The sequence below is a fragment of the Amborella trichopoda genome, chromosome 12 (genome assembly GCF_054954075.1).
Source record: "Amborella trichopoda isolate Santa Cruz 75 chromosome 12, AtrichopodaSantaCruz75HAP2 v2.0, whole genome shotgun sequence".
In the NCBI taxonomy this organism is placed as follows: domain Eukaryota; kingdom Viridiplantae; phylum Streptophyta; class Magnoliopsida; order Amborellales; family Amborellaceae; genus Amborella; species Amborella trichopoda.
In genome coordinates this window covers 43935660-43947817 of record NC_142347.1, presented here as the reverse complement: position 1 = coordinate 43947817, position 12158 = coordinate 43935660, and the positions used below count along the sequence as shown (strand labels likewise).

General features: G+C 33.3%; 1 protein-coding gene across 1 annotated transcript; it reads right to left on the bottom strand.

Annotated features, from left to right (window-relative positions):
• Nucleotides 1-3812: 3812 nt before the first annotated feature.
• LOC110006403 (gamma-glutamyl peptidase 5) lies at nt 3813-9214 on the bottom strand. Its single transcript, XM_088853855.1, has 4 exons — nt 8536-9214; nt 7669-7830; nt 4371-4538; nt 3813-4182 (listed from the first exon to the last, which is right to left on the bottom strand). Exons 1-4 carry the CDS (start codon nt 8851-8853, stop codon nt 4042-4044), a joined length of 789 nt encoding a protein of 262 aa, XP_088709981.1. The 5' UTR covers nt 8854-9214; the 3' UTR covers nt 3813-4041.
• Between the last annotated feature and the right edge of the window lie 2944 nt (nt 9215-12158).

Genomic DNA, 12158 nt, shown 5'->3' with positions numbered 1-12158 from the left:
TTCTTATGTTAAATAACGTATCGATTTATTTTCATCTTAATTTTTTCCTTTATATGTATGTTGAATTTTTTATGACTATTTGAATATTAAATTGCTTTTATAACTACAATATTATATTTCTAACAAAAAAATATGTGATGAACTAAATATGAAATTTAATTATTTTTTTGGAAGATACTTGAGTAATGTTTATTTTCTAATTATGAATTTTGTTCACATCTCCTCTAGCTTTCTCTCACTATTTTTCATTTGCACTAACCATTTTTATTCCTCTATTTAAAATAGCATTTAAAAATTTTTCATATCCCTATAATCGTATTTTATCACAAATAGTATACCTGAATTATTATTTATTGCATGGTTTTTAAAAAATCATAATTATTTCATAAAGTTATTCAATATTGAGGATAAATTCAATGATCTCTAAGACCATATTTGATTGAAAATATTTTTCAATGATAAACATATAGGAAAGCTTTCTATGTCCCCCCTGCAACATAGAAGTTCTATCCTCCCCCTACCATCCAGCCGTCCATTTTTTATCAAGAGAGCCACTCATCGATTGATCTTAGATCTGACATCTTAAAGTATTTTATTTTTAGTTTTTTTCATACATATTTTCTGAATATGAAATTTGACACGTGACATCTTCTCATTAGGGCGCAACTATAAAAAAATATTAACAATAATTTTTCGATAAAATATAATGACCAAGATACCCCTTGAAATTTTTCAGGGGTATTTTAATCATTTTATTTTATTGAAAATATGTTTTTTATATTTTCCGTTAGTGCGAGTTTAATAGAGGAATGAACATCCAAAATTTGGTATCAAAATAGTTTATAGAAAAAAATTAAAAATAAAATAGTGTAGAGACGTGGCATTGTGATTGGGATCTTAGACCTCCATTAAAAAAATAGACGGTTAGATAAGGGGAAGGATAGAACTTCTATGTTACTGGAAAAACATAGAAAGCTTTCCCTAAACACATTTCAGTGATTTATATTAAATATCAGTGATTTATATTAAATATCACATGTTGCATACTGCTATTATAAATTACTTGTCACATGACACTCCATATAAGACTCGGCAACCAAATTGAAACTTATGGAATCCTTGTTATTTTCCGCCAAACAAGAATCACGTATTTATATACTCTCTCTCAATCAAATAAGTCAAGGGTGTGTATATTATGCTCCCATTGAAGCATACTGTGTATGTATTCCCTCAGTCAAAAAACTTTATTGGGGGATTTTGTGACAAAATAGTGAGAATCACCTAAGAATCATTAGATGATTACTTTCAAAAGAATTTTTTTTTTGAATTTTGAGTTTTTTGACACCTAGATCTCGCCCTTAAAAAATTGGACGATCTCTATTCAATCTTGATAATACATGGAGAGTTCAATTTTTGGAAATTTCATTCACTGAGTTTAGTTTGCATAATGAAGAAGTCACATCCCCAAAATTTCTGGTCCAAAAATTACTTATATTTAGGGGTGGCAACATAAAATATAGTGTGGGACTTGGACTTGATCGAACCCGACCCAAAAATTAAAACACCTATATATTTAACTATATTTAGATATATTTCATGTTTTGGGACTTGACAAATATTACGGGACCCATACCTAAATAGTGTTCGGGTCTAAGATTTGAACCCACAACCGGTCTACCGGGTCCAATTTTTAGATCCATGCCGAGACCCAGATCTGGTCTACCCCTTGGGTCACAGGTCGGGTCCGTCTCCATTGTTTATATTGGAATTTACCTAAGGTTATACATGAATACTCCTGACATCAAATATGTAGCGTGTGTCTCGAGAGTTTCCATCACTTGAAAAGAGACAAGCACTCTTCTAGGTTTGCAATGAAATTGGGGCACTTGGCTCGTGGATTTCTACAATATCTCCATCCATATTCCATGGCCGACAATGCGTTTCTTACAACTTAGGTCGATACGCAACTCATGTTAAATGGTTTCTAGTGTTAAAGATAGTTTTGGTGCATCCGCCCACCATGTACTGTCTTGTGTTTCGATTATCTGTCTTATATGGCTCTTAGACCTAAATTTTTTTTGGGATTGTATACAACGAGATAATTTACTTTTGGTATAAGGAGATTACAATTATTTACAATCATCCGATGTGAAATTTGATAGTTTGGATGTACCACAAAGTTCGAGAAAAATTCTTTTGAACTTTGAGATTGGTTGATGAAATAAATGCAGCCATCGAATTTCACATTTAGTAGTTAAAATTAATTGTGACCACCTTGTATCAAAATAAATAGTCTCGTTATATACTTTCCCAACTTTTATAGGGTAGATAATCTTGATATAGTAAGTTGAGGAATGATGACCATCAGCAAACTGGAAATAGTAATGATTTAGTTTTTGTCCAAAAAATCAAGGGCAAGAAATCAAGGCAAAAGAAAGCTTTGTGTGGATTTTCAAGAGGAAAATTGTTTCATGCGGCGGACGGGGACTGCATTTCTGCATTTGCGGTCCCTCAGGTATAAAGCATCCATCTTATAGATGGATGCAAATAAGTGGTCCATTTAAAAACAACTGAAACTAACTGTCCAAATGTTTATAGTAGAATTATTATTTTTAAATTTTGAAATTTGTTTATTTTTTCATATTCATGATCTCTATGTTAAAGATTACATGTCTTTAAAAATTAGGTCAAAAAATCCATCACAAAAATAGATTTTTAAGAGGTGACTCATCTCTATAGGGACTCCTAGAAACTGTGTCCTTTCCAAAACTAAGAAGAATAAATATATGTATAACTCGGCAATGTGAAAACATCTTTTGATATAAAAGCTTATTTTATTAAAATTGTGATTATATTGTGATAATATTGAGAGGACCCAACAATTTAGTTTACTTTTTTTCAATCGTCAGAGAAAGCCCTTCCCTCCTTCCTTTAAGCCAATTATTATTACATAAACGCTGGCCCATGGCTATGTATGACTTTGGCTCATTTACACAAGCCCATGTATTCCTTCATAAATTGGCCCCTTAATGAACAAAATAAGATGGTCAAGGTTTCTATGAGTTTGTCGACTCACCTATCGAAATGAGCCCTCTATCTAAAATGTATTTTAGAGGTAGATTTTAGATTCAAAATTATAAGGAATGTATCATCTCAACAATGATATATATAGTAACTAAGAAAAAACACATAAATTTCAAACACGAAAAAAACGTATATTTTCAATATTTTGAGTCAATAATCCAAAAAAATGGAGAGACTGAAAAAGACGTTGTACATAAAATTAGAGCTGGGTAGGGGAAGTACAGATGTGAAACCAGAGTTTTATGTGACCGCTGTATAAAGTTGAAGGGGAAGTTCTATAGGACAACTGTGAGACCAAATTTGCTTTATAGGGCAGAATATTGGGTGGTCAATAAACAATATATCTATAGGATTAATGTAGTTAAGATGATGATGTTGAGAGGAATGAGTGGAAAGACAAGATGTGAAAGAATTTGAAATCAATACATTAAGGAGAACTTAAGTGTGACTTGAATAAATGATAAAATAAGATAAAATAAATTTAGGTGGGCTAGCTATGTGCGGCACAGATTCAATATAACACCTGTTAGGATATACGAGTTATACGAGTTAGTTTAAGTAGAAGATTAAAAAAAAGACAAGAGGTAAGTCTAAAAAGACAAGATTGAAAATAGTGAAAAAAGATAATAAGACTGACAGCCTCACTAAAGTTATGGTATTTGATAGAATAAAATGGCGGGAGAATATTCATGTAGCTTATTTCAAATAGTTGGAAAAAGCTCGGATGATGATGATAATTTTGATAGCATTGACTTTAACAATTTCTAGGGTTGTCATTTCGTAACATCCATCTCCAAGAACAGAAATGCGTCCCGAGACGCAAAAATTACTTTTCCAAATAAAGATTATCAAAGACTAATCATGAAAACAGATAGACGTGCAAAATCAAGGATAGCACTAGATGACAACATCGTTTTGCATTGTAATGGGATCAAGCCCAACGTGGAGAGAGACCCTTCATACATCCTCCACCATGATAAATTTCGAAGATTCACGAGTCAATCGTCGGTTGAGGAAATTCTTGCAAATCTTTTTCCAAACCTCCCTCTCAGGTTCAGCAGACTCCAATCTGGCCTTTAAGTCCTCCACAAAATCACTCTGAAAAATGATCTCACCAAGTCATAAATGCAAAAAAGGAAAGTAAAACAAAAAGAGAGATACAAGAAATACACCAAAAAAAAAACACCCTTAGGAATTGGGCTTGGCCTGAGAGTGGTTAGCAGTTCACGTCAAGCAACACTGCATCTCAAATTCGATTCCTACCCATTAAAAAAAGACTAGTTTACCTCAATCTCATTCTGGTTTCTGAGTCTTTCTACAAGATTGAAGAGTATGTCCATTGTGTACTCAGGATGACCTTGAATCGCTAGAATGTGATCTCCAATAGAAAACATCTCAATGCTGGTTTGGTCGGACCTAGCTAATAGCCCCGCATCAAGGGGCATCTCCAATGCCTATCCAAAACATTAATTAACTTAAATTAAAAACATTACATAACTCAGATCAGTGTTTGAAAAATTGACAAGCCAAATTGGGATCCTAAGAATCCAGAGCCCGGAAAGTCTGGAAGTAAAACCTCACGGCTCGTTCCTAGTATCACCCAAACCCTAGAATCTTGTTAAAAAACCATTAGTTCGAATCGGGACTCTCCCAGAGGAGTCAAACCAGGCACCCCGAGAGACCAAGCCAAGCCTGTGGTTTCAAGAATTAGACTAAAACAAGAGATTGTCTACAAAGAGACCATTTATCTTTTGTACAATATTATAACTATTCTTATACGGTAGATGTCAATTTTCGTGTTTTACGATATGTCACGAAGTTCGAAATTTTTTTTTTTTTTTGTTAGAACTTTGTATCTAGTCAACAACATTCTTACAAACACCCATTTTGGAATATAAGGGAAAAGAGTGATTGTGACCTCCTTGTACAAAAACTTAATAGTTTCTTTGTAGACAATCCCCTAAAACAAACATCTCATAAGTAAACAAGAATGTTTTTCTAATCTAATGCAATACTACGCTGGGTGGACCAAAAAAGTCGGTCTAGGTTGAGCTAGACCCATATAAATGTGAACATTTTTATTTAATGTAAAAGAAAATTTATCAAAATACCTATGTGAGATGAAGTATTTAACATTATAATTACACTGTTAGATATAATTCCAAAAAAACCTAAAAAGACTTTTCAAAAGTGTAAAATGCTAAATATTGTATTTCTTACGAGTATTTTGATAAATTTCTTAATATAATTTTCTTAATATAAATAATACATTTGAAAAAATTTAGGCCTCGTCCATAGCAGGACGAGCCTCAACCTGCCCTAAAAATATTTTGGGCCCATCACACTGGGCCCACATGTTCGAACCCAGCCTATTAACAGCCCTAACAAGGACGTACTAGAAATTAAGTGCATTAGTGGCCTACAAAACTCTTTTAGTTATTGAGAACAAAGAATAAGGCAATTTTAGCCAGAGAATTAGGTCCAGGTCCAGGTCCGAGAGAATCCAGACCCGAAAAAATTTTATGGTACCTAGATCTTATTGCACTTGACCCAAAATAAAAAATAGATATATTTAAATGCATTTGGATATGGGTGCAGTTTGTATAGAGTCGAGGTTCTAAACCATCAAATTAGATGCCGCCTTCAAATAGTGGCGAGAAATGTGGTTTCAATATTGGAAATCTTTAACTAGCATTAAAATATATTTTCATCGTTAATTATAAAATTTAAAGTTTAAAAAATATTGTAGCCTATGAAAACTTGAATAACTTAAAAATTGATGGTCCAAAAATGCGCTACAAGATGCACTATTTTCAAAACTTGAAATCCATTTTTTCTCAAGTCCATGCATCTTGATGTCGAGATGATCAATTTGAGGATATTTGAGCATCAAAACAACCTCTTCTAGTGAAATTTTTGAGGTAGGTTCTAATTTGATTGTTTAGAGCCTAGGCTCTATATAAACTTTTCCTTTTAGATATTATGTTAAATATATATATGTAATATCTAAATATTATAACCCAAAAGTTGCGGTTTCTATAAGGTTGCAACCATAAACAATTCAATTAAGGCACACCTTAAAATTTTATCATAACACGCAATTTTGTTGTAAAAATTCTTAGTATTATCTTAAAATCTATTTGCACACCTAACAAGAAAATTTTAAATTCCAAAAATCGCTAAAATCAAGTAGGTCTATAAATATATGAAAATCTTGAAAATAGATGGTCTAGATAATGTGCTACAAGATGTACTATTTTCGGGACTCAAAAACTTTTTTTTTTTTTTATATTCATACATCTCAATGTCGAGATGATCAATTAGAGGGCTTTTTCAACATTAAAACAATATTTTCTATAGATTTTTTAAGTGCATCTACAATTCTACATTTTAAGGTTACAACCTTATATAAACTTTTCTCTAACTCAAAATATATAGTGATTTTTATTTAAATATTATTAAAATAACTTATATAATATTATTTAACTAATAACACTGTTCGGGTTAGCTCCGAGACCCAAATAGTGCTCTGAGTCCAATTTTTTGACTCGGACCCGAGTTGCATCCAGACATTTGATCCGGGTTCAGTGCCAACCCTACATTTATGTACCCCGTAGGGCACAAATGCACAAACCTTAAATATTTCTATAATCTTTTTTTGTTACTATCTGTTGTTGATGGTGGAAATCGAACATAATACCATTGTTCGTGGGACACGTGGCTAAAATGGATTTACATTTTTGGGCTAAGAGGGCCACGTGAGGGCCACGCTGGCTCCATTTTTCAAATGGTTTCTGATTTTGGCTAAGTCAAGTCTCAAAAAGCCTGAATTCCCCTGGAGGAAAGCCGAATGGGACATCTGCCAATAGGAAAATGCCAAGTGGCAAAGCTCCCTCGTTGCGCAATTAAAAACTCGAATATCACAAGAATGTTGAGAGGGAGTATGCATATTATTTGGCTATCACAACTACGGAATATTGATTCGTGCAACCGACCCTAAATAACTGAAAAAAAGCTTGATAGGTGAGAAACAACATTATTTGAACTTAAAGAGGGAGAGGGGGTCCATAAGAAGTCTATTCATATTTTATCTACTCATGTCCAATTTTCTTGAACCAAGTTAGCATGTTAACAGGTGTTTTTTTATTAATGTGCTTAGGGATTGTACTGGATGTTGTTTATATACAAAAGTCATAAATACATCATTATCATAAAAAAAAAATTTAATTATTTGGTATCCATTACACAAAATCCTGATTTGTCATTCTTCTTTATCAAAAGTTATACCCTCAGTGAGGTACAAATGCTACAAAAATACCAAGCAAAAATCAGTTCTCTAGGATGTAGTATTTTACAATTCAAAAGTCCTTTTTTCCCTCAAAGATAAGAGTAGTCAATTGTATATCCCAATTACTTAATTTAACATCACATGGATCCAGTTATTTATAACAAAGATGACATGTTTGACTGGATATAAATTTCACATCTGACAACTAAAGACGATTGCGGCCATTTTATACCAACAGTAAAATACCCGTATGTACATGTTATGTAAAGTAGGGAGAGAGAAATAAAGAGAGTTACCACATTTTGATGAATCTTGATGATAGTTACCACTTTAGAGATCTCCAAACCCGAAAAGAGTGGATGTGAATCCAAGTCCTCAACCATTCTCACCTCTTTAATCCCAATATCCCAACCCCCAATGGCTCTCCCCGTCTTACCTCCCAATGCACGACACAGGATCTACCCAAACAACAAGACCAACACAAATTAATCATTCTCTAATTAATAAACTTATCCCAAACTACCATACTTTCAAAAAAATTATAATACTTATTTATAAATGCCCTTCTATAATTAATAAACTTATCCCAAATTATAATATTTTCAAAAAAAAATTATAACACTTGTTTTTGAATGCCCTTTGTTTTTATGCATATAAATGTTGATAAATACGGATTTTTTATACGTGTACAGATCTACATAAATATTTGCTTCCCCACAATCTTTGTGCCATAGATACAAAGAAATTAATATGGACCACAAAAAATACATGCGCATGTGCATTACACATGCATTTTGTTAGGTTATTTCTAACCAATGAAATAAACATCTGAGAGAGAGAGAGAGAGAGAGAGGGAGAGAGATATCCGCGTGTTTGTCCGTACGAAAGAGAGAGAGAGAGAGAGGTGTAGAGAGAAGGAAGTCATGGCCTTAACCATGGTTCCAAAGGAGAGAGACAGACAGACCTCCATGCTCTTAAACCTCTAAATCAAGAGATTTAATGGGGAGAGAGAGAGGGGAGAGAGAGAGAGACCTCCATGCTCTTGAACCACAAAATCAAGAGAATTGATGGAGGGAGAGGCCTCAAGGCTCTTAAACCCGTAAATCAAGAGATTTAATGGCTTAACACACATGCTTAACAGACAGACATACATACATACAAACCTGGAGTCCAAAACAAATCCCCAACACTTTCTTTTGCATGGCATTAAGGGTTCGAAGCAACAAGCAAAGCCTCAAGATCCAAAGCTCATTTCCATGGGCATCAAAGGCGCTTCCAGTGATCACAAAACCCTCATATTTTTCAAGCTCTTCAGTCTCAGGAAACTCCCCATCAACTACTCTATACAGATCCCACCTTTGCCCCTCTTCTCCATAGGCATCAAAAAACACATTGAAGTAACCCCCATATCTCTTCTTCACATAATCCGAATCCTTGCAGGCTTGCAAAAGCGCAAACCTCTTCTCCCCTTCTTCCTTCATATCTATCGGTTCGAAATCGAAAAAATTGAGCAAATGGTACCTCTTTCGAGAGAGAGAGAGAGAGAGAGGGGAATCAGAGAGCTCTCACGAGATAGAGAGAGAGAGATGGGTCTTCTTTGTTGAAGCGAGAGAGAGGCCTTCGAGTGCTCCAGAAGGAACTCCAAGATGGAGTTTTCTTTAGAGAGAGAAAGACAGGGGAAAAACAGAGGAGTAAGAAGTGGGGGTTTCTTTGTGAGAGAGACAAAGAGCTTCCTCCTTATAATGAAATGCCCAATGGGTGGGATGGTAACATGAAACAGAAAGCGTTGATACCGGCAGCAAATGGGGAGGAAAAGTGGGTTTTTGTAGTGAGAGAAAGGAGTCAGTGCTTCAAGAAATGAATGCAATTGCAAAATGGATTAGAAAGAGAGAGGGATGATTCCTCATGTGATTGTAGAGAGAGAGGGATGATTCCTTATGTTATTGCAGAGAGAGTGACTGATAATTCCCCATGTGAGACTCTACGAAGACACACTTGTGCTTGTGCTTGTAATTTAGTGGGAAAGTGACGCGATAATATAAACAAAGCATTAGAATAAGAGAGAGAAAGAAATTGGAGTGAGAAATTAAAATTTTGTTGGTGAATGGGGAGTTCTAAGCCCTGTTTGCAACGATTTATTGACAGGTTGATTTTCGCGTGACGAGATTTTGGTCTATGGAAAATGGTATTTTAGATTCGACGTTGTGGTTTTCGATCCCGCTCGGACCACCCACAAGCACTTTTTTTCCACTCAATTACCAAAAACAAAAAAAGAGAATGGTTTCTATACTTCTTGCAGCATAGAAGTTGTACACTTCCCCACCCTGCCGTCAGATCAAGTGCGCAACTGATCGTTGGATCTAGATCCGATACTTTAGAATATTTTATTTTTAGCTTTTTTTTAACAAATTGTATGAATATAACAATTGGTACATGTCATCTACTAAATAGAGTGCACCTAAAAAAAAAATAAAAATAATTTTTTAAATATAATGATTAAATATCCCTTGAAACTTTTTGAGCTATTTTTTATTTATTAAAATTATATTTGTTATATTTTTTACAAGTATGAGTTTAAGAGAGGAGTGGACACTCAAAATTCAGTATCAAAATATTCTGTAGAAAAAAATAAAAAGTAAAATAATATTGAGACGTGTCATTGTGATTGAGACAATCTGAGGTGCCCATCTAAAATAGACACTTGGATAAGGAAAAATATATAAGTTTTATGCAGTAGAGAAAGCTTACCCGAAAAATTTGCCGACACTAGATATCCCAAAATATTTTATACTCCCTAATATTATCCATTTACTCCCTGGGTAAATTTCAATTTAAGAGTAATTTTAGAACCCTGAATTTTGAAGGAGTGGGGTAACCTCTTCAACCTATAAGTTAATCTCAATAAGAAAATTTTCTTTATTAGACTATCTATACACAAGAAAACAAATAATGCCTCATGATTGAACAAGACCCTTAATTTTTGGACGGTGAGTTCTTAGGTGGTCCCCAAGACCCTTAAAACATATATTTTTTCTTTTGAAAAATTTTTTTTTTTTTTTCATATTAAAAGATTTTTCCAAGTAGGTCTTCTTACTGAGGCATAGATGCTCCCGAGGGAGTATAGTACAGTCAAAATGTTGAAATTAATTACCTACAAGTGTGCTCCTATGGGGGCATACTATATATTAACAGCATCAACCAAAAGAGCTACCTGGGAAGACTCTTTGGATTTAAAATCATGGGTTCCATTCCACATAAGAATCACTGTGATTATTTGAAGAAAACACCTAGATCTTGTCCTCTAGAAATTGAAGGTTCCATTTAATCTTGCGACGCTATTATACTAAAGGGAAAAGTTTACAAGGAGGCTCTAAAGAATCAAATTATAACTTATCTCAAAATTTTCACTAGTAAAAGTTGTTTTGATACTCAAATATCATCAAATTGATCATCTCCACATCAAGATAGATGGACATGAGAAAAAAATGGATTTCAAGTTTTGGAAATAGTGCATCTTGTAGCACATGTTTTGAGTGTCAATTTTCAAGATTTTCAAGTTTTCATAGATTTGCTCGATCTACACTATTTTTTAATCTTTAAATTTTATAATTAAAGACGAAAATACATTTTAAGGCTATTACAAAAAATTTTAGTATTAAAATCATATTTCTTGACATTATTTGAAGGTGGACTCTAATTTGATTTTTTTTTTTCTTAACTAGCGAGTGAAGTTGTTTGTCTTTTGGTTTTAACTTTTAAGTTCTATTTAACATTTAAAAATTATGTATCGGGATCTGGGATCTTTTTTTGGGTAAATAGATTGGGAATCAACGATCTAGATAGAGATCGATGGGGGATTGAATTGGTGTGGAACTGATCCAATTTAGAGGGACTCTCCGGGTTCTATAAGGGAATTGAAGCAGCAGAAAATTTACCGACTACAACAACTGGTAAATACAACCTCATTCCAGAGGGAAACGAAAAAATTAAGAAGAAATCAGTAAAACGAAATCATAGACGTAGGAGTCGAGATCTCCTCACGCACCATGAAGAGTAAACAAGAGACAACTCTCTTTCTCTCTCCACATCAAGCTATTATCTTTCCATTCAACCAAAATTCATCTATTTCAAGTTTATATCTCTCTTCTAGAGGGTTCTCCATAAAAAACGGTTCCTTTCTTCTAAAGATAAATTATAAAACTCTATCTCCATATTCTTTATCCAATTTATTTATATCCAAAAAAACAATAACATCAACTTTCTAAAAAAATCCCGTAATCAGCTAGTCTTCATATTTGTTAAAGACAAGACTTTTAAAATAAAAAATGTAACCTCCTATTTTTTTAAAAGCTTACGATTTAGATAAATTCTAAAAATAGCCTTTTAAATAATAAACTAAATATAAATTTTTTTTTAAAAAAACGTGCGGTTTGTATAGAGCCAAGGATCTAAACGATCAAAGTAAAGCATACCTTCAAATAGTGTCGAGGAATATGATTTCAATACTAGAAATCTTTGTATTAGCCTTAAAAATATATTTTCATCTTTAATTATAAAATTTAAAACTTAAAAAACAATGCAGATCAAAGGGTGTATAAAAACTTCAAATCATGAAAATTGACGGCCCAAAAATGCTTTACAAGATGCACTATTTCAAAAATTTGAAATCCACTTTTTTCTCTTGTCTATCCATCTTGATGTCAGGATGATCAATTTGAGGATATTTGGATATCAAAATAACCTCTTCTAGTGAAATTTTTAAGGTGAGCTCCAATTTATTGTTTAG